This window comes from Ornithodoros turicata, chromosome 2 (genome assembly GCF_037126465.1).
Source record: "Ornithodoros turicata isolate Travis chromosome 2, ASM3712646v1, whole genome shotgun sequence".
In the NCBI taxonomy this organism is placed as follows: domain Eukaryota; kingdom Metazoa; phylum Arthropoda; class Arachnida; order Ixodida; family Argasidae; genus Ornithodoros; species Ornithodoros turicata.
In genome coordinates this window covers 104,358,869-104,386,781 of record NC_088202.1, presented here as the reverse complement: position 1 = coordinate 104,386,781, position 27,913 = coordinate 104,358,869, and the positions used below count along the sequence as shown (strand labels likewise).

Genomic DNA, 27,913 nt, shown 5'->3' with positions numbered 1-27,913 from the left:
TGACTGACCTTTTATAGCATACACCCTGTATATAAAGGGAAAGATGTTGAATTCGTCACCTGACGAATTCTGCTACTCCCACAAAGATCCCTTGCATTGGCCTTTGGTCAGCAACTTCCCTTCCCTAAGTGCTCGCGATATATCTCGACATATCTCGAGCGAACTCGCGTGACATATCTCGAGCTGCTGTCTCGCGTATTGTTTATTGTTTATTCGTTGCTAGATAATATAATTACCTAGCTTTGTAGCCTTTCGATTCCCTTGCCCTCTCAATTTGCAGAGCCTATCTAGACACAAGTACCAAGAGTAGAACACAAGAGCGCACCATGACTATAGTGCAATCCCCATATGCTAAAGGTTCTGGACGGTGCGGAAGACATACTTTCAAACACTAATTTGTTAACCGGACGCACATTATGCGAACGAGGTCTCATGAGGAAAAATACGACATAACCCTACTCAGCCCGTGCTGTATCCAAAGTTGTATAATTGGCATCAACACAAAGCACTGTTTATCGAAATAGTATGTTATGAAAAACGTCGTTCCGGTATTCCAATTTAACGGGATCTGATCTATATTTGCCACTTTAAAGCACGTAGAGGATTCGGCATAGTTGCATGTTACAACTTACAAATAACATGGAAACCAAGTCATACGGTGTACTTGCTATGCAGCGCACGATGCAACATAGACGTTCGAACGGCAAGATGAGCTTGTTGATGAGATGTTCTCCAGTGGGAATTGATGCGCTGACGAAATGCATGTTCGAGAGCTCATCTGCATACATGGGAGTGTTTATGGATAACATAGTGTCTAGACGTGCACAGTGCAGCTCTGCTGACGAAGCGTGTTGCTGTGGATGCCAAGTAGTAGTAGGCGAAAGCTGGTGTGGGCCTCTCACAGCCCTATACATACGTCGAAGAGACGAAGTATGCAGTGGGAATGTGTCTTTAGTGTGACAGAAAGCTGAGCATGTCGTAGACTATGTAACAGGGTCAGCGTAGCTTTCTGCCAGCATAATTTCTCAGTTTAGCAAGCAACCTTCTCTCGGTCATATGTACACGCAAAAACCAGTATGTCACCACATTGCACACTTAAGGCAACATACTGCGAAGGATATTTCCTTGAGAGAACCCGCCGGCTGCTCGCCTTGGTGAGCTGTAAACATGAATGCAAAGTGTGACAAGGCGGTGGTGGTGATATTGGAGGCAGCTCGCCGTTGTTAGCACTACAGCTTTGGGCTAGAGTACGATAGCTGGTTGTCCCGCACTCGAAGTGTTAAATCGAGGTCGTCCTAAGTCATTATAGAGGCCATCAATGCAGCGTCATTGCTCAAAGTAAGCGTCCTAAGTTATGTGTCGTCATGCATCCCGTGGAGCAAAGTGTCCCACACACGCGCACACACACATAGGGATGGAACGATATTGATATTACCCATATTTTAAGCCTGCGATATTATGAATAATTTTAAAATATCGATCCATCGATCGATATTGACATCGATATGCATGCTGATAGAAATATCAGTAATTAATCAGTAGCGGCTTCTGCGCGCGGACAGGGAATGAAAGGAGCGGGTCAACGAGTTTATTAACCAAACTTAACGGCTTTTCCCCCTCTCTCCCTTTTGATTTGGTTTGGCAACACGATTCCAATATTTCGTGTAAAGATGTGATGCATGTTAGGGGGAAAACTCTGTTAGCTTGTAAAACTTCGTGGATCGTCCGGGGTTGGATTTCATGCCGAACGATGCGTAGGAATGTGCAGAACGAGTTCACCGAGCGCGCAACGTACACGGCGGTCGAAACCGGGGATTTTGTGTTGCTGGTGTCGCTCCGTATTCGCAAACATCCATTCCTCGAAAGACAAAGAAGAAGGAGGCAGGCAAGCTGGTGCGGATCCGAAGAGGGAGACATCCTCTGCACTCACCTAAATTATTTCACTACTTATTCCCCAATCTTTCTGTCACGATGATTGAGGACGTATCCTCATTGGTCCTCGTATTGCAAGTTGTTCGTCGCTGTCTTCATCACGTGCCTCAGCAGTATTACGCATGGAAGATAATAAAACAAGGATAATTTTTTTAAGTGGTTCAAGTAACAGCGTGTCTGCTTTTCAAACATCGATATACCGATATTTCTTTTTAAAATATCGATTGATAGATATTTTAATCGATTTTATCGATTACTTTTTCCGATGTTCATATACGTTTATTGATATCGAAAATTTCGATATTTTTGCATCACGAACACACACTTAATCAGCTCGCCGTTGTTGGCTACACAGCATCGTCACGACTATAGCGAAAACAAACAAACAAACAAAAACTGATGGAGGATGGGGGGGGGGGGGGGGGTCTAAATCGCCCTTGTTGACACGGAGGATGACACGTCGTGCACTCACCACCAGTAAGGAGCCATAGCGGTATCATTCCGTGCAATTGTTAGCTCTCGGCGTGTTATGAGGTGAAGTTCTTTTTCCAGAGTGTAACTTGCGGTCGTATTCTCGATATGGTGTTTACTATAGGGTTCAGAGACGAAATTCTGGTAAAATTCACACAAAACTTTGCAACAGAGTGCGAGCCTCGAGTTACTGAAGTTCCTTCCCAGCCAAGAAACAGCCATCACTCGTTTATCGAAGCTATATAGTTGATTTATGAATTCACTTACGAGGAATCATTCGGCAAAACTCTGATTTGTACGCTTTTTTCTTTTTTTTTTTTTAGATTCAAACTCAAACTCAACTGTCCGCCAGTATACTGTTAAAACAGATGGTGGTGGTGGTGGTGATGTTGAAAGGGCTTGCCGTTGTCGGCCTCACGTATGTGGGCAACGTCACGACTGACGCCCTGGGGAAATGTGCGTCCTGGGCCGACTTCTAGGGGAACTGTGCCGACATGTGTCTGAAAGCGTCTGAGGAAAACCCAGGAAAAACCCCAGACAGCACAGCCGGCACCGGGATTCGAACCCGGGTACCTCCCAGGTTCGAATGTTTTATTTTAAAGGATTTATTTCGGCGTACAGCCTAATAAAACACCTCTGTCTCCAAGTATACACTGTTAAAACAGAACTTCACCACATAGCACGCTCCTAGCCAACCATCATACCGAATGATGTCATTCCGTGTCATGATTTGTTCAAAGCAGGGGGGAGGCGCCTATCTGGGACAAGATAATCTGTCCTAGATAGGCGCCTCCTGCCATTTTCAACAAATCAGTGCACAGAATGATATCATTCGTAATGATGGTTGGCTAGGAGCGTGCTATGTGGTGAAGTTCTGTTTTAACAGTGTATACTTGGAGACAGAGGTGTTTTATTAGGCTGTACGCCGAAATAAATCCTTTAAAATAAAACATTAAAAAATCCACGCTTAAAATTCCACCTTTCAAAATCCATTTTCTGAAATAAATCGCTTAAAAATACACGCCCTCAAAATAAACGCTGTTATAATAAATCATGGCTAGGCTTAGGAAGGTAATGTTCCGTATGATAGTTCACGATGGCTACACGATGTTCTTTCGTACCTCCACCTCGTATCTTTGGTATTTAAAGCCTGTAGTAATTTCTGTGGGAAAGGCTTGGTGTGTCATATTCACCGCACAGGCTGGTATAACCATTCTCTTGTTTTTTCCAAGTTTGTGTCACACCCATCTCACAAACTGTTGGTATGCAGTGTATCTGTATTTCCTGTATGAGACAAAGCAAGCTTTGAACAAAGCAAACGCTAGTAGGACGCCGAGTATTATTTCAGCTGCACTCTCTCTGAATAAGTGACGAACAATGACGAAAAGTTCAGAATAACTATTTTGTATTGAGTCTTGAGTCCGAAAGCTTGTTTTCCAGTAATATAAATGTTTCAATCTCTTTAAATACTTATCTGAAACCCACCAGCATAAGTGTGCATGAGACACGCTTCTTGCTTGTGAATATGAGCGCTCATAGGTTCGTGCTACATTCGAAGTTCCAAATATGGTGCTTTGAGGACAGCTCCTTGCAGCATAAGCACTCGACCTCTTTCGACATTATTATGCATGAACCACACCGGCACCTTAAAAAGACGGCGCCGTCAAGCACGAAATTTACACAAACTGTTCATGTGCTTCATCATGATGAATGCTGAAAGCTCATCCACCAGTGTGTTGTTTGTTGTTTACGTTGTCTACTTCTTGCGTGCCCGATGCGTATGGAACTTCCTTTTTATGCTGAAGTCGATTCGCGACTCAACATTTCAAGAGCAAGGCTTCCGAACTCTGCTTCACGAAGCAGCACTTCCCTCTCAGCTGCTGAAAGGTATCTGAAAAGCTTCCTTGTTGATTCCGCTGTGCTTTCTCCTTCGACGTCCATGTTGAAAAAAAGCACCCAGCAATACGGAAATTGCGGAAACCACCCGAACTTCCGGTGTGGACCTTGCTCCAATAAACGTCGCGGGCGTTTTACGTCATACACTAGGGAAAACCAATGCATAATAGATAGACTTTTGCGCTGATCGGACGAGTTGAGGGTTGAAAGCGAAAGCGCTTTTCGGCTCCTTGCTTAGAATAGTTCGCGGCTGCGCAGAGAGGAAGCGTTTCAACTGTAACTTGGAGGTACCACGTAGGTTCGTTATCCTTGCAAACAAAAACATTTCCCATTTGCTGGTCAGAGACGGTTTAAGAGATTTATTCTTGAACGTTTTATTTTTACAGGATTTATTTCGGCGTCATCCTTTTTATTACCTGTTACGTTCACGAGTTGTTTTCCTTGTGAAGCAAACGTTTACTTTACCGAAGAGCCCCAAAATTTAAGAAAGATATATATTGTTTTTTGTTTGTTTTTATGAAGGGCCCCATGAAAATACCTCACCGCAATTCGAGCACAGGCACCATTCTCAAATTATTTTTCGTTCATGCTCCTGTTCGAGTGATGGGCATTCTGGCTCTTCAAACAAATAGTTCCTGAAAGTAATAGGATCGTCTTTTGCCCCGTGGGCAGTCACAGCAACCTTAAAAGGGCGGCTCAGAAGCAGGATAAATCACGCTAGAACAGCCTGCTGGGTGTTGACTTGAAAAGCCTATGAACTGGAGCGCCAGCCTTTACCGCAGCAATCAGTTTTTGTCTGTTTGCTCGTGTGGGTTTATTTTTAAGTCGGAACCAGTGTTATTTATGTTTTGCCCAGTTGCCTCTTTTCTTTGTGGATGAAAGTTGTATTGTACTATGGCGTTTATTCTCGTTTGTGTTAAGGCGTGAAGCATGATAGAAACAGCACAACTTCATCACCACGTACGGAAAACGTAGTTCACATGAAAAGATGGCTAAGAAGCAACCGAGCTGGTCAATTTGATGCATAATGTAAAACCCCGACGACTAGGGAACGTCCCTGGCCTCGGGGTTTTACATTATGCATAGTTCACACGTTACTCAACACTGACAAAAATGCACAAAAGGTGCGTCGCTTGATAGTCACGAGGAGGGGTAAAACACGATGGACAATAGTCACTCAGTCACTCGTATCAAAACTTGTTCTCGGCCCTTGTGGAAAGACACCAGGACGTGCAGCACGCGTTGTCTATCATGAGAGGGCCAGGTGCCCAGAAGAGTGAAAATTTGAAAAGTGCGGTTATCCAGAGTCGCGAGGGATGCCTGAATTAGCCTCCGGTCGGCATGCATGTGAGTACTTCCACACATAGCAAGGCATTGGCACAACGAGTGTCGGCGGTTGCTATCAAAAACTTATTTAAAACTGGAAGAAAACTTATGACTTGTGACGAAAATAAGCTTCCAAAGTTGAATCAAATGTTGAAAAATTAGGTTTCGCGAACATTTATTTTATTGGGCGTTGAGCCATCGGACACCTGATTTGATGTGATGTGATGTGATGTGATGTGATAAAGAACAAAAATGGGGATGTGACTCGCGATGAAGTCGGACCTGCTGCTCCAATACGCATACACACTGTGAATACAAACATGTGCACATACAGGGAACGCTTTATAGTCATGGCGTGCAACAGGTAGTTCAAAAGTTTCGAACGAGTGAGTTTAAAATGTCAAACAAGAAGAGGAATCACTGGGGGCACTTAGTAAGTCATAGAATGTCCATTAGCCCAGCTCTACGCAGAAAAACTTCAAGTGCCCTCAGCCCTTTTGTCGGACAACCAAATACCTAAATGTTTCGAGATTTCGAAGGCTCGAGAGTCCACACGAGACAAGCTTGCCTCTGAAACCCGTACATGACACTGCTTCCGAGGCGTCAGCCCACCGAGTGTACACTCTTAAAAATGAGGGGGGGGGGGGGTGATGGCAGGATAGGCTCGCCGTTGTTGGCCACACAGAAGTGGGCGTCGTCACGACTATAGCCAAAAAAAGAAAAGGAAAACGCATAGCAAAACAAAACACAAAGGAAGGACGGACGGATGGAGGATAGAACTTAAAAATGAACTTCACGGCATAGCACGGTCCTAGCCAACCATCATCCCGAATGACAACGTTCTCGCCCTCGATTTGTTGAAAACGAGAGGCGGAGCCTATATTGTGCCCATTATGTACAGCACAAAATAGGCTCCGCCTCTCGTTTTCAAGAAATCGGGGGATCTGCTACGATCTTTTCAATAACCCAGAAGGAGGTTCAGCAGCAGTGTGGAAAGCTAGTAATCGAATAATGAAACCGTTTCACGAAAATTGTGATGAAATTGTTCATAATGGAGTAAAGCTATCTGGAGATGCACTTTATAAAATTTAATGATTACTTTATAAACCTAACCTCTCGTCCACCACTAACGAAGAACGATGCTCATACGGCATGTAGTTATATAAAAGATAGTGTCGAAGACACTTTATTTCTTTTCCCCATTTCGGAAAACGAGGTGAGGTTAGCGTATACTAATATTAAACAGAGCAAAATCGCGTGACTGTAATGAGATACAAATTACAAATGTCAAAGTTGTCATCGACGCTATTGCTCCTGTCTTTGCATATCTGTATAACCTTGCATTTACAACCGTAACATTTCCTAGTGCAATGCAAATGGGCAAAAATTGTTGTTCTGAGCAAAGGGGGTAGACACAAATATGTTTAAAAATTATAGGCCAATATCTATATTACCTACCTGTTTTTCTAAAGGGTTGGAAATATTATTATATAATCGTCTTGCGAAGTTTTTCTTGAAGCACTCAGTAATGAATGACCGTCAGTTCGGTTTTCGGAAATCTCGCTCAACGGGACTTGCACTACTTGCCCAGAAAGAATTGCTCATTCGTAATTTTGAGGAAGGGCTATACGCTATTGCAGTGTAACTTGACTTCTCCAAGGCCTTTGATTGATCATTCGTTACTTGTGCAAAAGCTTGAGCGTTATGGAGTTCGCGGTATCACCCTTTCTTTACTAGATTCATACCTGTCAAGCAGATTACAATATGTTTCAATAGGCAATCACTCCTCTAGCGCGCAGAAAATAAGCTGTGGTGTACCACAAGGTAGTGCACTTGGACCGCTCTTGTTTAACGCCTACATAAATGATATTGTCAATGCCACCGAACTTGGGGAGTTTTACATATATGCGGATCGCACCACTATTTATTTCGCAGGTAGAAACTTGGTAGATGTTGTGAAATGTGCTAATAATGCACTGACTGCTGTGAATGAGTGGGCTATCAAAAATCGTTTTCTAATCAACAATGACAAATCCAAAGCAATATTATACAAGGCAAAAAACAAACCTGTGCCCCCTCAGATAAACATTGCTCTGGGCGATCATGGAATTGAATTTGTTCATTCTGTAAAAAAATTAGGTGTTTTTTTTTCTGCAGCCTTGTCCTGGGATTCTCATATTGAGCAGATATGTAATAAACTATCAAAAGTGTGTGGCATCATGCTGAGAAGCAGATCTATATTGCCTAAGCAGATCAAGTTATTAATATACCAATCCCTCATACATTCTGTTCTTTGCTATTGCAATCTCGTATGGAGTACCACCAGCTCACATAACCTCAGCAAAATACTACTTCTGCAGAAGAGAGCTGTTAGGATCATAGAGGGAGTGTCATTCTCTGCCCATACTACAACAATATTTAAGGAATTACATATCAAAAGAATAAATTCCTTATCAGATTACGTATTAGTTAGATCGTATCTAAGATCTGTACGCGAAAATAACAGTACATGGTTATCATTGTGTAATTTACACAGATCCGCTGTGCGATCTACCAGGCAGAGCAATTTATGTCAAGTTCCGTTTCATAGGACGAATTATGGAACACAGTCTTTGAGTTACAGAATGGCGAGAGTTCTCAACCGTTTCTTGCTTGCGAATATTAACATTTACTCTGCTTCTCCCGCGAGCCTTCGCGATATGTTCTGAGTTCTACAAAGAGGTTTTGTTCCGTGTTTCTGTCATATGTTGCGTTGCATACTACTGTACAACGTGTTGTAACCACTGTATATATCTCTGTTAGCATCAGGCCTTCTTTCTTACCATTGTACAGTGCTGAAACTTAATGCAATTCTTTGACTTGCTGCTGCGGACGCCAAATGCAATGGGGTACTGCCCTATTCAAGCAGCGTTTGCTGCTTTTTGGCGTACCTCCTCCAATTGCGCTGTAGCGCAAAAGGAAAATAAATGGAAATGAAACTGAAATGAAATGAAACTAAACGGTCGTAATTTTTTAACGCGCTGGGATTACGCCGACTACCAATTCGCTAGCTTTCTGTATCAGAAATGAACATAAATTATCGCCGTCGGAAATCAGGAGCATTACGACTGCTGTGACTTTTCCTGCGTACCCATTCTGACAAGCTGTTTCCGAGCTGACACTCAGTTTCGCTGGTCTTTCCTTCTCTTTCTTTTCCATTTTTCTTTTTTCTTCTAATAAATATATTTTCCCCCCTCCCACCCCCACTGGTTTCTCCTTTTCTATTTTTGCCTCCTTTTTCTATCTGTTCTCTTTCTCTTTTCCTCTCTCCGTCACACAGTGACCGGGGGCGGCTAGAATTATTCAAACGTGATGTTTTCAGTGACTATCTGACGGCCTTCGAGGGACGGCTCCACTCAATTGCTTTCATCGTATTATACCGGTCATACGATGCCGGTGTTATAGGTAACTGATAATAATTATAGATTATTAATGTGTACCGGCTTTCACCTGTACATTTTGCACCTGACGGTATATTCAGTTGTGCTACATACTCCCTAAGTTTATTTCTTTTTAGGTAGTCGTATTGACCGTGCAAGAATTTTCACGAATGTTGTTTCACAGAGTGGGGTCGAACGAGCGATAAGTCGAAGTCAAGGGACGAAACATGAAAGCCAAATGGTTTACCAGAGGCAACCCCGCTGTCTGGTCACTCGTGATAAATGAGATCATTCCACGTTCTCTTCGGATACTCCCCAACATCGTTGTGAGTCACACGCTGTTTTCGACACCCTCCTTTCTTATGGGGAATTCCCCGCGGGGGCCCCTTCATACTCTTACTGACATCTATGTGGGAATTTTCTTGATTGCCCATCACTTACCATATCAACGTATTGCTGTATGTCTTTTAAAGGCTGCGCTCGATGACCTTCTACGAAATGTTTCTCATTCCCGTAAGTGTTCTGCATCAATGGTGGGAGGCGTTGTTTGGGATCCAACGTTGAGCGAACAAACAAATTCGGGAAGAAATTCGAAAAGAAAAAATTCTGGAAATTCGGGACTGGGAAGAGCATGCGAACGTGTCACCTTGAATAGCGTCAGGAGGGGGATTCTTCTTCTTCCACCTCAGAGCAATGAGGGGGATTCATCTTCAATGCAATTTTCATGCAATTCTCATTTTCTTCTTTGTCATTCAAGCAGGAATTTGACAGCTCTAATGAGATGACAATGAAGTTGAGTCATCTTCACGGCGCTTTTTTTCCCTGTTGTGTTTAACATGATCACCACCCTCATCAGTAGCACACTTTGAGGCACCAGAAACTTGTAAGGCACCACGCATATTCATAACATGGCTAACAAGTTTGTGGAAGGATGTGCACAAGTCGGAACTGAAGCATATTTTATGCTTTGAAAAATAATGTAACTCAGCAGCGCCTTGTCTAATCCCGGAGTCACTCCACTATATAACTCGTTCTGTAAGGTTTGTGCTCCGTCATACATGCATGGGCAAGGTAGCTTGTTTCGAATGCCGTGGAAGCGTATTGCTCTGTAACAGATATTGTCACTAACATGTCATGATGTTAGTTAGTTAGGCGTGCTAATAACTAGTAGCACTTTAGACAACGTGTAGTGGGATTCGAACAGAGCAGCGTTGTTTACATAACCTTTTTTTATTTTTTTGTAAAGCTCCGACTAATACTCAAAATCAAGAAAACCGTCCTAAAGACGGACGTTAAAGCAGGACGAGCGCTTCTCTCCTACATTACTCTACAGAGTATAGTGTACTGAAAGTGCGAGTGCATAGGAGCGAGGGGAGTAATCAAACGTTTTTCGCTGCGAAGCGAAGCACTGATATTGATAAGAGACAAGCCAGCCGCCCTCTTTCCCATGCACCTGAACTTCACGTACATTGCGTTGTTTGGGACGGGGGTGGGGATATGTTTAATGCAAAGTAACAAAAAAGAGAAAAAAAAAGGGTTTGGGAGGGATCGAACATCCATGGGACGGATCCATGATTGATATGAGAATGATGTGAAAATGAGCGAGGTCGTTTACGGAACGGGTGTATCCTGGTGGTAGCTGTGCTGTACAAATAGGATCTGGTAGTCGCAGAAACTACAGCGTACGACTTCAGCTTTTGTTGTACCATGTTGATGCGTTTATTACTAAGGCAACAATCGCACTCGCCGCACGCGCAATGCAAAATGTCTCATGAAGACACTGCAGCAAGTAAAGCAAGAAACTAAATACATATGTAATCGGAAGTAGATTTATACGTAACGTGAGTTCGCCTACATTTGTATGGCGACATGTTGCATCTTCCGTAGGGTGAGGTTAGGAATAATTTCCACTTCCTGGGGTTCTTTAACTTGCGCTGAAGATCTTCGACACACGGTGCCGAGCTGAACGTACTTCGAGACGATGCTCGTGCTACTGATTGATCTGCCAAGTTTCCTTGGAGAAGTGTCGTTAAGCACAACTGCCCCAAAAAACCATTACGGCAACAGCGCCCCAATTGCTAATGGGAACTGTAGTGATTCTCCTCCGTCGTTTTAGAGGTCTATCAATTACTCTGGGGAAAGAGAGAAATCTGTTCCTTACAGTACGGCATGCAATTTTAGAGACCTTCAAACTCCGAACTTCTCGTCAAAGTACTACCGTATCCATTAACCTTGATATATCAATTAGTAACAACAAGGACAGGACAAATAGTAAAAAAGAAACCCTGGACATTCTTAATGGATCGCCTTGTTTATTATCCTCTTGAGTATCCGTGCAACAAGGCTGCAGTTGTTTCCTCTAAATCTAACTAGTGATACATCGTGAGAAATTGAAATGAGTACGGACTTCCACATATGGCTCTGTTGTGAGGCTGCTCTATGCTAATGAGACTATATTGACCTGCTAGTGGTAAGGAAGTTGGAAAGGTTCCATGTATTCTTTTCACCCCCAAACGCGTTTTCGAGTAGCCAGTGCTGACTGGGTCGGGACTAGCATCTCCATATTTTTCTGTCATTTCCAATTCCAATTCCATGTATTCGTGTCATAATGATGTGCGCGTGGTCCAGAAGGCGGAGTTTATCTTTCATTTCATTTATTTGAGTCTCGACTGTGAATTTTCAACGTCGTGGACGTTATTCTTGGTTGTTAGCCAGTCGAGCATCAAGAGGTACATTCCACGCTGTTGTGAAATTTCTTAACAACACGCCATTAGGATCCACTAAGTCGTTCAGGAAAACGACTTTCACAAAGTAACGGTGCTGGACCATCCACGGTTTTCGCGCCACGGTTCGTGCTTTTCCATCATAAGTTTTTGCTAGACTAGAGGTTACACAACAGGAGCTTCGGTTATGCTTCGGTGCACTGGCCGCCGTCTTTACATTTAAAGTGCTCAGCTGCTCCGCCATTCCCGATCTTATACCCACAACGTCGTTGGTACCCGCATAACAAAAGGCACACGTTGCGTAAAGGATTCGATGAATACATGACAAGTTTAGCCCGTACCGGAATTCTGACTGTGCGTGGGTGGCAGTTATTCGCTCGAACGAAAGGGGGCGATTATTTTGTACGAAGTTTCTTCCAGTTAAAATTGGCTGCCCGGCGTACACAGAAAAATCACCTTGCATTTCTACCCTTCCAGTACTACGTAATATGGCTTCCCCGCAGTATGACTCTATTTACGGTGAAGCAACCTTTACAGGCTCTTAGTTCTGCATAGTGATTGCTGTACATTCACGTCGAGTTATCGTTCTTTTTGCCATTTTCTTTCAACGCACCTTTGAGAACATGTGAACAAAATTCATTGGTCTTTTATCATAAACAGGATCAAATCTGGCATTAACACAGGGCTTTAACACAGTCTATCCTAATGTACAAGCTACAGCATAAGTATTAACATTGTAGTATAAAGTAGACGCTATTACTTCTGCTAAGGACTGGGGAATGGGACTATTTCTGTACTAGAAGGTAGTGCCTTTCTGTTTACGAACAGTGTTCGTGCAGCATGCGCAGAAGTCACGGGCTCGTGAACTTTGTTTTGTCAGCCCTACGTGACATCCTCACGGGTGTCGTGTCAGCTCTGTAGATTTGGAAAATCTATGGCAAGCCATATTCTATGCACTTTATGGATAGCAGTGCACTGGTACTGAGGAGAGGTATTTTTGTAGTCTAAGGGTCCCTGTAATGGAGGCCTGCTTACTCGTGATGTAAAACTATCGATAGTAAAAACTATTTAGTCGGCTGTCGGAAAACTATCGGGGAGCAGATAAGAATAGAAAAAGAAAATGCATCACTCCTACAAGTTTTACAATACAACTCACAACAGCTTTTCCTTTTACGCTGACCTTCAGCTTCTGATGCGGAATAAACCAACCGCAAGGTCACGTGATAGTGTGATAGTCTCTGAATTGGATTGATTGCGGGATTGCAGTCTCATGAGTGCGATGATTACGAAGAGCATCTTCTTTCGCTGCTTGCAGTGCGTCATCCATATATTGCAGCTAAGCAGAAAGAACTTGTGTCGCACGTGATTGTGTTTGCTGATCACGTTGTCACTGTGCCAGTGCGAAAACGAAGACGGGGACGAAAACATCGATAGTGAGAACCAGATCTAGCTATCGATAGTAAAGAAAAACAAAAGAACAGTACTATCGATAGTCGATTGTCGTAAAACTATCGATAGTTTCGACACTATCGATTGTTTTGAAGAAGCTATCGATAGCATCGATAGTCAGTCGATCTATAGTTCTGCATCACTACTGCTTACACGGTCTTCTCACTTGCAATGTGGATAAACCCTTTGTTTGATGCTAATACATATCGATTTCGGGATTGCTGACGTGATCATGACTTGCTAAACCACATGGTCACTGTGGATCGAGCACTTTGTTGAGTTGGCTACTGACTATGGGTAAGTCTGCAAGGTCGATCCTTTGCTTGATAGTAGTACATTGCTGATCACGTTGCGTACCGGAATTGATATAAAATGTCTCTCCTACATGATCATGATACATTTTTACCAATCTCGTCAGTGTGATCTAGCCCGACTACCTCTCGTTAATTACACTAACTCATTTACGGAAAGTCTTTCATGCAGCGCCATCAATTGAATATACTGTTCGTGACCGCACACATTTTCCCTTTTATACAAATGTACAAAATACAATGGTGTAATTCCGGAATTAAACCTTCTTCAGCTCTTTAAATACTCCCATAGAACTCGGTCTGTTAAGTATAATAGGACATTACCGCATCTTCAGGCATTTCCACAACCCTCTACAACGAGATGGGTAAATATGCTTGTCGCTTGAGTCATTATCTTATTAGGAACCCATCTCTTTCTTTCACGGGCACAGTACACAGTTCCTCTAGAACTAAGCCTCCACGTCTGTCCGCCAGATTGCGCCGCGAGCGGAGAAAAATAGAGAGTGTGAGGGGGCGAGTGAGTGGTCGATATAAGAGCGTCCTCGTCCTCTGTTCCCGAGGGTTCATTCGGTCAGAGACGCGGCCATGGGCTCGTACCGCTGTCTTCAGCTTTCCTAGCGTGTGCCGCTTGCATTCATGGAGGTCCCTGAACTGCTATGGATAGCACCACTCACTCATTCCGCTACCAGGGCATCCCCGGCGCACTGTTGGTTCTACTGCTCTACTTGCTGCACGGTAAGTTGGTTTTCCCGTGACCCCTTTGACCACTACGGATGGAACGATCATGCTATAGATCGAATGAGAAGTTGGTCGACGCTGCTGACCCTCGTTTTTCTACGTTTGTGCGAGTGTGCGATCACTTTTTGCCGGCGCGGGAAATTTAAAGTGTGTTGAGTTCCGAAGGAGGTTTGAGGTCTTGTTCCGGAGGGGGTAGGAGAGAAGAGGTGTGTGATACACGAGTCGTTGTGGACTGGCGCGTAAATATGCAGTTGATTTTATCTAGCGGGATATGTTCTTGTGTGGCATAATTCGGCTTTCCTTTTCACAGCTGCACACCAAGAAAAGAAAAGAGTGCATTAGGTGCAGTGTGCATTAGTGCAGTGTAAGAAAACAGGAAATTGGGGAGCAATTATAGCTTCTTGTCCCCAAGATTGCAATTACTCCCCATTTTCTTCACCTGGCACTGAAATTTGCTCCCCAGCACAGAATAGTCCCTAGACATCGCGTAGACCTTCGCGCGTGCATTTACTTCCCAAAAGGACTAGAATTGCTCTATTGTTTTTCTAAGAGTGTGGTTGATAATGTAATGATGTCTGCAGTTTCCTGTTGTATTGTTGACTCTATGAGATGAACCACAGAAGATTCTGTAAAATGTGTTCTGTATAGTTTTTCGACACTATTGATAGTACTACCGATAGTTGATTATCCAACAACAACAACTTTATTACGGAATGATGGTTGGAAAGATTCATTGTCGGGTGCGATACTCTACCCCATTGCTGGTGGTGATGCGGGGAATGAAATAATGAGCCCCTTCACAATAAGTGAAGATTATCCATAGTTTTGCATAACTACCACATAACCCTTCGGTTAGCTGTGCGCCTGGGAATTTTACACCCGTAGCGCATGGCACGGTTTAAACAGACATACTACTGTCCTGCATAGGGCTCAAAAGCATCTTTCAGCTTATCCGTGTGGAACCTGTGTTGTTGGTCCCGCGGCAGATAAAGCGGTAGTTGACTCGAAAGAAGAGCATTGCTACGTCGGTGTACGTTACCGAGGCTGCCGCCAAAGAAGTGTGCATACGAGTAAAACTTCCTTGCACTCCAGAATTTCACATTGACGGCGCATATCGCAACTTGTGTCCGATACACAAGTATCTTCCTGTACAAGCTACAATTTTCTGCACACCAAATCATATCACATTCGGAAAGGCAGGGGTCACATCCTGCTTCGTTGCCTGCGACACCAGTCAACCAGGACACCATCTCAAGTGTTCCTCGTGGACATCGTAACGCACAGGAAATAGAAATGGCAGGAATAAATACAAAATAACATTGAGATGCAGGGTACCCTGTGCTCCACATAACGTCTCATCTGTGACACGTAAGTAATCGTTGTGAATAAAACCTTTTCAGCTTTCAACTCCACGTATGTGGTCGAGGGAGGCAAACTGGGGCCGGTCCTTCATATTTTGGAGAAGGGCCCCTTGATAACGCGGTCCGCCCCCGGTTGGATCGTGTTTATAATTGCCCGGCCTATAAAACGGTCGTCGGGGCAGTACCCTTTGCGGTGCTCTTCACGGGAAGATTTTTTCCTAAAAATTTTCGCTGAATCGTATCATTTTCAACAACATGGAGCGGCGCATCTGTATTCGTACAGATCCCGACAAAACGCTGTGCCGATGAGAGTCAACAAGCTCGAAACGGCCGTCTCCCTTCAGATCGGCGTTCTATAATGATCGCCGTGGAGGGGGACAAAGTAGTGCTCTTCGTTTGTAGGGCGAGGACAGTACAAAATCTTCACGTCAGAATTCGTTCTCACTTCGTGAAAAAAACAGTTTTCCCAAGCCATTAAGTTATACACTTTCAGTTTTCACATCTGGTGCATGATTTATGCATTTGCAGAATTCGTCCCGACGTACTCTACTTTCGCCCAAATCACACAACGGGTCCATCTTTAACGGTTTCGCACTCGCGTGCTGGAACGCATTCCCAATCGTTGTTTTCCCAACTTGGGGATTATTTGTTTTTTGTTAAGAATTTAAGCAATCAAGAAGGAGACTGAGCACAACTAAAGACTCGCGTGGGTCGCTAGGAAACGATTAAATTTCCCACTTTAATTTACACAAACCTCCAGAATTCTTGTGATGAATTGTACTATTTTTGAAACGGGATGTGGGCAAGCGTGTGCTTGTCCCACCCTACAGTTGGCAATACAACACTTACTGAGGGGTGCATGGAATACCCAGTCACCTGTCTGTAAGTCTATCTGCTCTAGTTTGCTGCAAGCATGTCACTCTGATGACGATATACGCCACTCCGATGTTTCGCGAATTTTTGTTAGGACCTGTACAAGTCGACAGTTTTCTGTTCCCCCTATAACCGCTGGCTACTATCGCAGTGTTTTCGTAATCACACGCTTTCGCTTTGCCACATTTTGCTCCCCCATCGTTTCTGTAATTCGATATTTCGTTCTGGAAAAGCAAAATGAAGCACATTTCTCTATAAGGTCCTTAGGCCACATAAACGACCACCACCGACTTATGTCTTCTCGATGATTGCACAAGGGATGCCGCCATTGCTTTCATCCGATGTTAAGCCTGGTCCACACTATTGCGTTTCAATGCGTCCGTCAGGGTTGCGTCAGTCTGCGACTGCGAGGCTTTGAAAGCGACGAACGCATAGGTTCGCCGAGTTCAATTCTTGGACGGAACGACGCAAGAAATGACGGTCATTGCCCCGGTAACCGTACCGTGCCGCCGCGCACTCTTATCTTCTTCTACTTCACTTCATGTAGTCGGCTATAAGCTGTTTCTCGTAAAGCAGCGTCGCAAAAGTGCGGACGTGAATTGGAAACCCATGCGTCTGTCACACAGAAACTTTGACGAACGGACGTATTGAAACGCAACAGTGCGAACCAGGCTTTATGTACCAGATCCTAACGCTCAGGTACACAACGCTGTTTGCTTTGGCATGAGTCTTTCTGTGCGCGCGTGGTCTTTCGGAAGTTCGAAGGAACAACGCCGAAACGCAGAGTTTCAAACTCAATCTCGGAAAGCTGGAAAAGTACGAAAACACTATTTGAAAAGCTCAATCCTATGTTCCATTCCACGGTTCCGTTTACATTCGTTCTTTTTCCTCTTCTTGCACTGCATTTCCTCTCTTCCACGTAATGCATTACCGAAATAGGAATGATGGAACTCGGGGTATCACGTTTGACGTGTAATGGAGGGAATAAGAGGGAAAGATATCACGTCCAGAGAAGTTCGCATCCGTTTCTCGCATTATTTTTCCCCCTTCTTTCGTGATCGCATTCCATTACGTTGTGCTTGAAGGAACGAAGCGTGGTCCTACTGTGACTCCAGGGGTTGCTCGTCTGTCAGGTAGACACTAAGCACATTAAACGGGTGCTGAAACACGGCAAAGCAATCGTAAGCTATATGGCTTCTTATACGCCTCTGCAACATCACATGATTTTGCGCCACCTGTCTTTCATTCGGTGCTATGAAGAACACAGAAAACGCAAGCTATACCTGGCGAAACATGACGAAGACGAAACTATGAGACAGGGGAACATACCAGGACATGTAAAAGCAAAAAGCCTACCAGATAACAAAATGAGAACACAGAAGGGACATGCTTTCTCAATTGCCGCTATGCTTAATCTCGACTATAATCCAGGACAGAACTGTGAAGTAAGTAATCGTTCTAGAAAAATGTATTAGATGCCAAGATGTGCTAAGACTTGGTGACTGACCTGGTTACAAATAAATAGGTTACTGTAAATTGCTTTCATGGTGTACCTAAATTCTTACAATAATAAGTGACGGAATTTAATTGCATTTTATTCGTAGCCACGTGTGCGTAGCGTATACTCAAATGATTTTTTTAAAATTCCGTGTTAACGCCGCTAAGCAACTATGGTTATGAGCGGCGTACGCAGATGAAGAGAGGGCAGCACGAAGGGACAGAGGGAGGGGGTCACGGGGGTTAGTATGCATCCTGGGCCAACTTCAAGGTAGAATTGTACCGACATTCGTCTGGAAAGTTTGCCAGAAAACCGAGGAAAACCCTCAGACAGCACAGCCGGTGCGGATTCGGACCGGCGTCACCTCCCACTCTTTGCGTGGAAAGCGATCACCCTAACCACTATGCCGTGGGAGCTGGTCAAAGGACAATTACTTTCTGATGTTGTTTGTTAAACGATTATGTTGTAAATTCCTGCCTGTAACACTGCAGTTCTACCTGCGGAAGTAAATTATGCTGATTCTTAACCTCTGTTTTCATAAGTTGCCATACAGTGACAAATTAACATGGATGTTAGATATGCTTGCTTTTGCAGGTGTCTAGGTTTCATGATCGCATAAACATTTGTGTTCTGGCATGAACAATCTTGTTTTTCAATAAATACCTTTTAAAACAGGGGACGTTGTAATATCAGACCACTTTAAACGGACGCCACCTGGAGTACCTCAAGAGTAACTGTAACTGAATTACATTTTTGTTTCGGCAACTTTCCCCTTAACTAAATTACTTTCTTAGTCGCGTAACTGTACCTGTAACTTAATTACCTCTTCTGAGTAACTTGTACGGCTCTGCTCTAAAGCAACGTAAGAATTAATGTCACAGAGTTATATCTCCGCCAGCGGATGATGCAAAAGCTGTCTGCACATGCGGCATACGAGAGAATGGCGGATGCCAGGCAGACGGTGAAGATAATTCACATGTTTTGTTACCCCGAATAATGTATGTGTTTGCCTTGAAAGCATGCAGATGTACATGCTCTAAGTACGTCGCCACGGACGATCATTTTCGCAACACGATCACAACAACAACAATAAATGATGACGATAAGATGGGGTGTTTCACCGCGGTGGTGCGGTACCCTACCCCATTGCACATGATCAGTGTACAACAACAACAGTAGAAACAACAGTTTGAAGCGTTCGCGCGCACTACGTTGTGACTTGCCTTTAGATTTGTGGGCGGAGTTGCCCTGTAGGAGTTAACGTGTCCAAGGAGAAATCTTTTAGCACAATTCCGTTCTTTCCTCAACACAAAGATCGACTGAAGGACAGCACGACAAGTTTGACAGTCGGCAAAGGGTCTGCACAGCTCAAAATTGGTAAAGTTGAATTTTATATTGTGATTATGTTATCTCAATCTGGTGTTCGCACAACGACCAGGCTGGGCAAAACCTGTTGTCCATTTTTCTCTGTCTCCAGGTTTAAGTTTCATCGTACACTATCCCACGCTCAGACAATCTCACTTCCTGCTATGACCACGATATACCCACACACCTTTGGAAGAGATAATTCAATTATCTGTCATTACCACTGGTCCTCTGACAGTAAGCGTCAATCCACGTAATTTATTGAACACCTGTGTACTCTCTCACGCAATCTTATTCTTTCCATTAATTTTCATTGTTTCCCTAGCACATCTATTTCAATACCTACTAAGTACACGTGTTACGAAGTACACGTGTTACTAAGCACACGTCAGCATTTCTCAGAGCGATCATAGCGTTTTTCCTTTCCCATCAGCATTTCTTACCATCGCTCTTTACGCTCCCAACAAACTTTCGCGCAACCTCTCACCCCTTTAATATATCACAAGGGGCCGCTCACACAAACGGTGCACGTAATATCTGGAAATCCTCGACGTGGCATTTAAGAAGCCACAGAAAAACGAAGCTAAACGTGCACACTTTCGGCGTCGAATTAGACGTTTGGCGGCGCAGGAAACACGCGAAAAAGTACGCCTTCAATAACCAGGGGCTGGGCCTTTGTTGTTTTTCTTTCATCTCTTCTTTTGGTGCGATACCTTTTCGCTGAGATAGCGGTGCACGGAATCCAATTTCCGGTTCCAAACTTGGGGGAGTTATCGGAACAACGGAGGATGTGGAGTGCCTCTAATACCCAGACATCTCCAGTGAGGCGTCTCGTCAATGAGGTACGGTGTAGCGGCTATATGAGAGAGTCGCTTCGATACGAAATGTATCGTGGGATCAAATCGCTTAGGCACATGGCTGGTGGCGTTTATCTATGAAAGAATAGCTTAAGCCCATATTGACCACCTCATTACGCGGCGCAGTGCGTAAGGTGATGGAAAGGAACGGATATTTGAATGTTTGTGATTTGATGCTTTCTAGAAATGCCTTCGATTTACTCTTTCGGATTTTGAAACATCATTGTGGGCCGCAAGTGTGTATCTGTGCAATTCGCGTACAGCCAGAGCCACCTAGATGGTGAAAGCCGGATGTGACGTATTCATTAAGAGTTCATGCATCAATGCCGACCGTGCGCTGTAGATAAGACGAGCCACTATCAGCCGCCATGAACTGCCACTCCTAGCCACAGAAAGCGTTTGAAATCGTCGGACGTGCTATTGGCTGAAGCAGACGACATCGCAACTCCTTATATTCACGCAGCGAAGGAGTGAGAGGGTGCATTAAACACGCCTTGTGTGTCCAGATGGCATTGCTGCAGCACTTGTGGCTACCCGTAAGAGTAATCGGTCACGTCTCGCTGTTAGTTTTACTATTGTTCTTCCATATAGGTCTCCCGACGTGAATGTATAATTCGATGCATGGTGCCATCAGTGCCGTTAAAGGTGAGGTAGAACATTGGAAAACGTCAAACGCTAACTGCTTCAATACCATTCCTGGTGACGGGCGCACTCTATGAACGATCATATATTTTTTTAAATAATTTGCATTAACTAACTCCTTCGTTGAAAACGACGAGAGTAGCACCGGAATAATTCATGGCCATTACGCTTCCGTGTGTCGAAAAGAATGGTTATAAACCATACTCTGCTACCCCATCCAGTTCAATCGAACATTGCATCTTTCGGTCAACTTTCTGTTCACAAACATGTGACGTCACGAGAAGACTGGTTCGAGGTTATATTTTGCTGTGGTGGCAAGAAGTGGGAAAAACGTGTCGCCTGATAGGCAGAATGTGAGGCAAGATAGTCCGGGGGGGGGGGGGGGGGTGAAGATGTAGCTAAGCGTCGGTGACGGACCCGATGTCCCTGGCTATCTGCCTAACTCATAAGATTCAAGAGTACGGCATTTGGATAACACACAGACAGTTTACTAGCACTCTGGAATGATACATACAATGAAAATGAATAAACAGATATAACTAACAATTTGGGTGTTGAAGGGGGGGGGGATATAGGTTTATTGCAAAACAAGGGTCGAATGAGCTAAAGCAAGCATGAGTGACGACGTACAATGATGGACGTACAACAGCACGTGGCGCGCGATGGATGTAGCGGCGCCACCGCTGGCTTATGACAATGGCGTTGAGGCCGAATTGAACAGTTTGGCTCTCACATGATAAAGCTGACAGTGCCCACCAGCATGCTTTGTGCGGCGGCGTTACGTAATCAATGACGTAGGGGCTCAGGTCGTCTATAGGCTGATAAAGCTGATAGTGCCCACCAGCATGCTTTGCGCGGCGGCGAAACGTAATCAATGACGTAGGGGCTCAGGTCGTCTATAGGCTGATAAAGCTGGCAGTATATACCCACCAGCATGCTTTGCGCGGCGGCGTTACATAATCAATGACGTAGGGCTCAGGTCGTCTATAGGCTGATAAAGCTTGCAGTATATACCCACCAGCATGCTTTGCGCGGCGGCGTCACGTAGTCAATGACGTAGGGGCTCAGGTCGTCTATAGGCTGATAAAGCTGACAGTACCCACCACCATGCTTTGCGCGGCGGCGTTACGTGATCAATGACGTAGGGGCTCAGATCAGCTATAGGTTGAAAGCTGATAGTGCCCACCAGCATGCTTTGCGTGGCGGCGAAACGTGATCTTTGATTAGGCCAGCCACGACAAACCTAATCCCATTATGGCATCGCCGGTCCCCTCTTCGTCTCATTTTGTCGCCGGTCTGTTCGTGTTTGCTTTTCCATCCTTTGAGTAGATGGGCACGAGCCCGAAACGCAGATTGACCAGCTTTCAGAATATATAATTCGCGCTTCGGGAATGTTCACATTACCATTGATATTATCTAGCAAAATTCGGAGCGCTTGTATGTACCATGGATTTCGACTGAGGCCGTGTTTAACCGTATAATTCCGCTTGATTCTCATCGATTATAGTTAAATGCTGATTACTTAGGAGGTTAGCTTATTTCATGTACCATAACAAGGTGACCTCGTCTTCCTTAGGCTGTACTGTGCTTCAGTAGTTTGAGCAATAGTGTCTGGAGCAGAAGTAAATTGTTGTCTGTTTTTACATTTCACCTCGTTAGCTCCAGGTCTCAAGCTTTAATGGCAACCAACAGGCCCACACTTCCACCTTAGTAAAGAAACCATGAACAATATTGTGGAAACAAAAATGGTTTGTAGGAGCAAGCATTTTAAATACAAAGTAACGGTAGTGTACATTAACTATTTCTACAATTATTTCATATTCTATGTTGTACACTTCCCTGTTTCCGTAACTTCGTATTGAATACGTTGAACACCCCCTTCTAGTAACTCACCATGTAAAGGGCTATGTAGTGTCACAACCGTGCACAACAGTTACGCCACATGTAATAGTGGTATAAGCCTGAGATAGACATGGCCATTGTCTTCTAACCCCCTCCACACAAACAGGTGACACCAATTTACTAGTTGTCTTATTGGTGGTACAACCAGAACGGAGACGAATCTTCCTTTTTGATACCTCAATGAGTAGCGTCTCCCCTCTCCTGAATATCAGGGTAATTTCAATGCGGCTGGTCAAGATACCTGTCCGATAAGTACCTGTTTGAGTTACTGCACTAATAAAACCCAATTTGAATCACGTGCACACTGAAAGTTTTATCTAGTGAATTTTAGCTACCCAGGTATTCAGCCATGGCAATAAGAATGAGTTTCTTCTGGACGAAATTATCCGCAGCCCTAGCCTGCGGCACGTGCAGCATGTCGCCACAGTAGGCTGACACACCTTACGTGTAAATCTACTCCAATTACCTTTTTCTTGTGGCCCTTGACGAATCCGAAATATGTCCTACCTATAAGAAAGCTTGGATTTGATTTTTTACAGCTAGGACAGGTCTCAGCGTTAAAGGAGCAATGAGGTGACATTCAACATGGCTCGAAACCCTACCTCATCTGTCAAGCTGTCCATCAGCAGTCACCATGCAAAATATACCCGCTCTGCGATGTATTATAGCTGCTTAATCGAATTTACAAGAACAGTCTGAGAAAGCAGCCGCGGACGGACGACACGATCCTCGCGTGACGGGGACAGAGCCCCTTGCCTTTTTTTTTTTTTTGCTTTGTTTGCTGTTTGCTCAGCTCACGCGCCCCTTATACATGTTTGAGCTGTGCCGATGTACGTCACGGATCCCGTGCCGGGGGATCACGTTACGTCACGACGTCCTCTCAGTTTGCGATGCCCTCTTTTCACGAGGAGAGGATTTTTGAAAGGTGTGCAGAACAGAGGCCCCGCGCTCGCTCTGTAGGTCACCTGCGCAAGTCGTTCTTTCGCAGAAGCTCTTTTTTTTTTTTCGTTGCAGAACACTCTGCAACGAAAAACGAAGAAAATGGCGTCACCTTAGCGCTCCTTTAATGTCTCGCGCTTCTTCGTAGGAGGGTGATGATGATGATGATGACGAACAGAGAGAGAAAAGAAAAAAACAACAGGATTTTGTGTCGCAAGAATTTGCTGTATTAATAGCATCGACGACATAAAATATTGTTTGTATTCCATTGGTTTTGTTAAAACTTGATCAATCGCTGCTTCCTTAAATCGAAAGATATGAAGTTCTACAGAGAAGGTATCTCATATTTTCCTGTTCAGAGCTGTTCAGAAGAGCTTAGAGGAATAGAATGAATGTGATTCACGTAAAGGAAACTGTGCCAACTTTACATATGTGCAAAATGTTATTACATTTTTGCACCGACAAATGAGCCAGGAAATTATATTGTAAAATAAATGTAGCATAACCACGTGTTTACGGGCTTTCATAACGGCACAGTCCTTTTTATGCTGAAGCGCTGTGCCCCTGCAGATGTCTTGAAACGACTCGGAAAGAACGGAAACATTGCCTCTCATGTGAGAACGAGATAAAGCAAGACCGAGGTGCGGATGTGAAGATTCTAAACAGCTATAGCTTTTGTCCGGCGTTGGCGAAGATCGATTGGCTGATCATTGTGATACGGCGCCAACCTCTACATCGATTTAGACTGGACGACGCAAGCCCTGGTCCTCATATCGTCACCCGATAAGCCTGCTACTTGGACGTTGCGTACGAGAGGGTAAGTGGAAGTGTGAATTACCGGCCTCCCCCTTCCCCTCCCCTCGTTCGGAATCGATGCAACCTATATTTCGGCTCCGATGTCCCCCATGCAGTTCAAGGATGCCAGGCAATATTTCAACAGCTGTGTGGAAGGTCGTAATGGATGGGAAGAAAACGTTGGCTGCTTTAGGGTCAGTCGTAAAGTGCTTATTCGTCGGACTGTGCAGTATTTTTATACGAGAGTTGGAATACTTATAATGACGATTCGTTAACTTCTGTCCTCGGTCCCGATTGCAATTCGTGACCAATATGTCACTCTACCGAGAACTGCCGACAGTTCCTTTGAGTTATTTGCACCGCTATGAGTGCGCGATTACACTGAATTAATCTTGCACAATGATAGCCACAATAAAAGGTTCGTAGCCAAAACAGGACAGCTTTTTTGTCCATCTGTCCTGCCTAAATGATGGGAGTTCGTGTCTGAGCGTTCTGTTACCTGTAACTTGGTGATGACGACGATGACAGAAGGAGAGAAATATGGAAATGTGAGCCCTCTTACCGCGGGACAAGCTACTCCAGACCTATTAGAAAAAAAAGCTTTATAAAAAGAAGAGAGCTCTGCTACGTTCGTCACGAAGGTAATGAGTGAGCGCTGTGCACCCTGACGATGAATCATAGGCTTGCTTGCACTCTGCACTTTCACGACGTCAAAGAGTCGGCTCTTAAGACGGTCGAGGTATCTCTCAAGTTGCAAACGGGCAGGGTGAAGCCGGACACATTCGAGAAGAATACGTCCGCAATCTTCACGCACACCACATAGCGAACACAGCGACGAAGATAGAGCACCAATCTTGAACAGAAATACGTTGGCCAATGAGGCATTCAGTCGAAGCCTGTGAAGCGAAGTTTCGAGCGACCGGGACATCCGCGGAGGTATTCGGCGAGAAAGGTTCGAAAACACTATGTGCAGCAGCGACGTCGGCTCTGCTGGTTTCAATTCACTTGCTCCGAACTGAACGACGCTGAATGACGCACAACGTATGTTTTGTATCCTCAGGATAGAAATATATCTTTTGCGTTGGACCGCGTTGGAGGGCACCACGTGCTTCTCTGTCAGCAGCATCATTTACAGCAATGCTGATGTGACCGGGAATCGACTGGAGCTCGATCGTGTGCCCTTTTGAGACAGCGGTGTTGTAAGCTATGATGACATCGTGCACTATGACTACAAGAACACTGGAGGTCACAGGTGAGCGTAGTGCTTGAAAGCCCTTTTGGAATCGGAAAGAACTGACCAGGTGTTGACCAGGTGAATCAGGTGTTGCGTGGTTGGCAATGTACTCGACGGCGTTCATAACAGCGTACAACTCTCCAACCGTAGAAGACGTCTTGTTCGATAAGCGCACAGCGTTACGCACACTGGAGCCTTGGATGACCAAGATGCAAGAAGATCCTGTGCTATTGGTGGATACATCCGAAAAAATCATCGTCCTTTCCGCTTGCTTTGTAATATGTTCCAGCGTGAGCTGCTAAAAGACTGGCGTTGGGGTAGATCTCTTATTAGTGATACCAGGCATATCCAGGGTAACAGCAGGCTGACGAAGGATCCATGGGGAGCAGCCTGGGATATGCAACGCTTTGTGGCGCGGAATTTTATGGAGCAGCGGGATTACGAGCCTATGTGTACCAGAGTTAGTTTTAGTGAGGGTTAGCGGGTGACGTCGATGACGAGTTACAAGACGAGTGTAATGACGCAGGCCTTCAAGATCTCGAAATGTGGTTGGGTGGTTCCCTCGCCTCGGCTAAGGCTTTGACGTTGGGCGTTGAGGTTGGGACACCGAGGCATACCATTACACTTTTAGTCAGGACCAGCTACAGAGTAGTTTCAGCAGAGGGGCGCAAGCCAGTCAAGATAGGAACGTGATACGCCTGCATATATGCCAAATTAGGTATGACTCAATAGAGTTCCTCGTTTTTGGCGTTTGGCGTAAAATACCGCAAAAAACACCCGCCGAATATATATATTTTTTTAATATGGCATATTCCGAAAAAATCCGAATTATACTCTCGCATATGGTGCTACATACCGAAAATGCCGGCACGCGGTTCCACTTTTCTTCCTCCTCGGCATCACGTTTTCGTTTTTCCTTCACCTTGTTTTCAGGTGGAACGCGGGGAATACCGCCCTGCGGAGCTCCTAGCCTCTAGTTCAGGGAAAAACCTTCCTCTGTAACCCTTTGATGAGTGGGTCAAGAAGGTTCAAGTACACGTGGAACCCTCCAACGAAGGAATGGATATTCTTTGCGTTCTCAATGCCCTCCTACCAAGCTGCTCTCCCTCCATGGTCCTTCTCCTTAGTGGTTATACCTGCCGATTTTTCGGCATCTATTTTTGGTGCAAACGTGTTAAAATGCCGAAAATATTTGAAAATTTTGAAAAAATATTTTAAAAAATTTGACAAAGCATGTAAATGCCGGAAAACACCCGCTGAACCTCTGAAAACGCGGAATCCTAGGTATGAGTGAAAGACCAAGGAGAGCGCGGCACGTCGATCTCCAACGAGTACCGCAAAGGTGTTGAAGCACGTTCAGTCTAGCATGTGCACAATCTTTTAAGAGCCTTACTTCAGCGTTCCAGGACAGAGTGCGGTTCATGAAAACACGAAGAAACCGATGGCGACGCGACTCACTCCTCTGAGGGCGGCACCGTTAATATGGAGATGGAACCTATGCAGCAGCTTGCCAGTAAAACGTAAATACACTGTCTTCTCCGGGGAGACATTCCTTCCTCGCTCAGTGAGGTATAGTAGCACATTGTCAATTGTACTCTGCAGTATGGCTTGCAACGCTGGCCATGGTTTGTCAGACGACCAGATACAGATGTCATCCGTATACATGCTGACGCAGATTCCCCTTAGGAGATTGACGGATTATTAAATCCTTCCAATGCACGGTGCTCACAACTAATGCCACATATGAAATGACGCACAAAGAGCTGGTGCACGATAGCAGCTCACAAAATACGAACGGGAGTTCCTCGAACGTTACCGATAAAGGTACTTCCGAAACGATAGAGGCAGGTTAAAAGGCATACAACAATGCCCATAAAGAAAGCTATTGTCTCCCGATGCGTCCTCACTGATGGGTGTTCAGATCGATAAAACGTGCCGCTCCCTTTAACTGTCTCTGTCGCCCTCGGTGCAGACGTTATGGGGCTTTTGGAGAGCAAGATTCCATAAACCGAGCTATCCGTGACGCTGTTTTTCTACGAGCTCCCCTACTTCTCTACGATGCTGGGATGGCCATGCGATGCCATGGATGTCTAGTACGACTTGGAAGGAGACGTTACCAGATTATGAGATAACATGTATGGGCTACAGTCACAGAGGTACGTATACTTCCGTCCGCGGAGAA

General features: G+C 44.7%; 1 protein-coding gene and 1 long non-coding RNA gene across 3 annotated transcripts in view; one reads left to right on the top strand and one right to left on the bottom strand.

Moving 5' to 3' along the window:
- The window catches only part of LOC135385896 (uncharacterized), a 341,034-nt gene that overhangs the window by 218,019 nt on the left and 95,102 nt on the right, over positions 1-27,913 (top strand). The window contains exon 1 of one of the 2 annotated variants that reach the window (XM_064615500.1): positions 14,106-14,262. The exons of the other annotated variant lie outside the window; for it this stretch is intronic. Coding sequence (XP_064471570.1) covers positions 14,184-14,262 — 79 coding nt within the window. The 5' untranslated portion in view covers positions 14,106-14,183. Of the gene's footprint in view, positions 1-14,105; positions 14,263-27,913 lie in introns of those variants that run through there. 2 annotated transcript variants of the gene reach the window in all.
- Positions 1-27,913, bottom strand: part of LOC135385897 (uncharacterized) — a 109,480-nt gene that overhangs the window by 5,683 nt on the left and 75,884 nt on the right. The window lies entirely within an intron of this gene.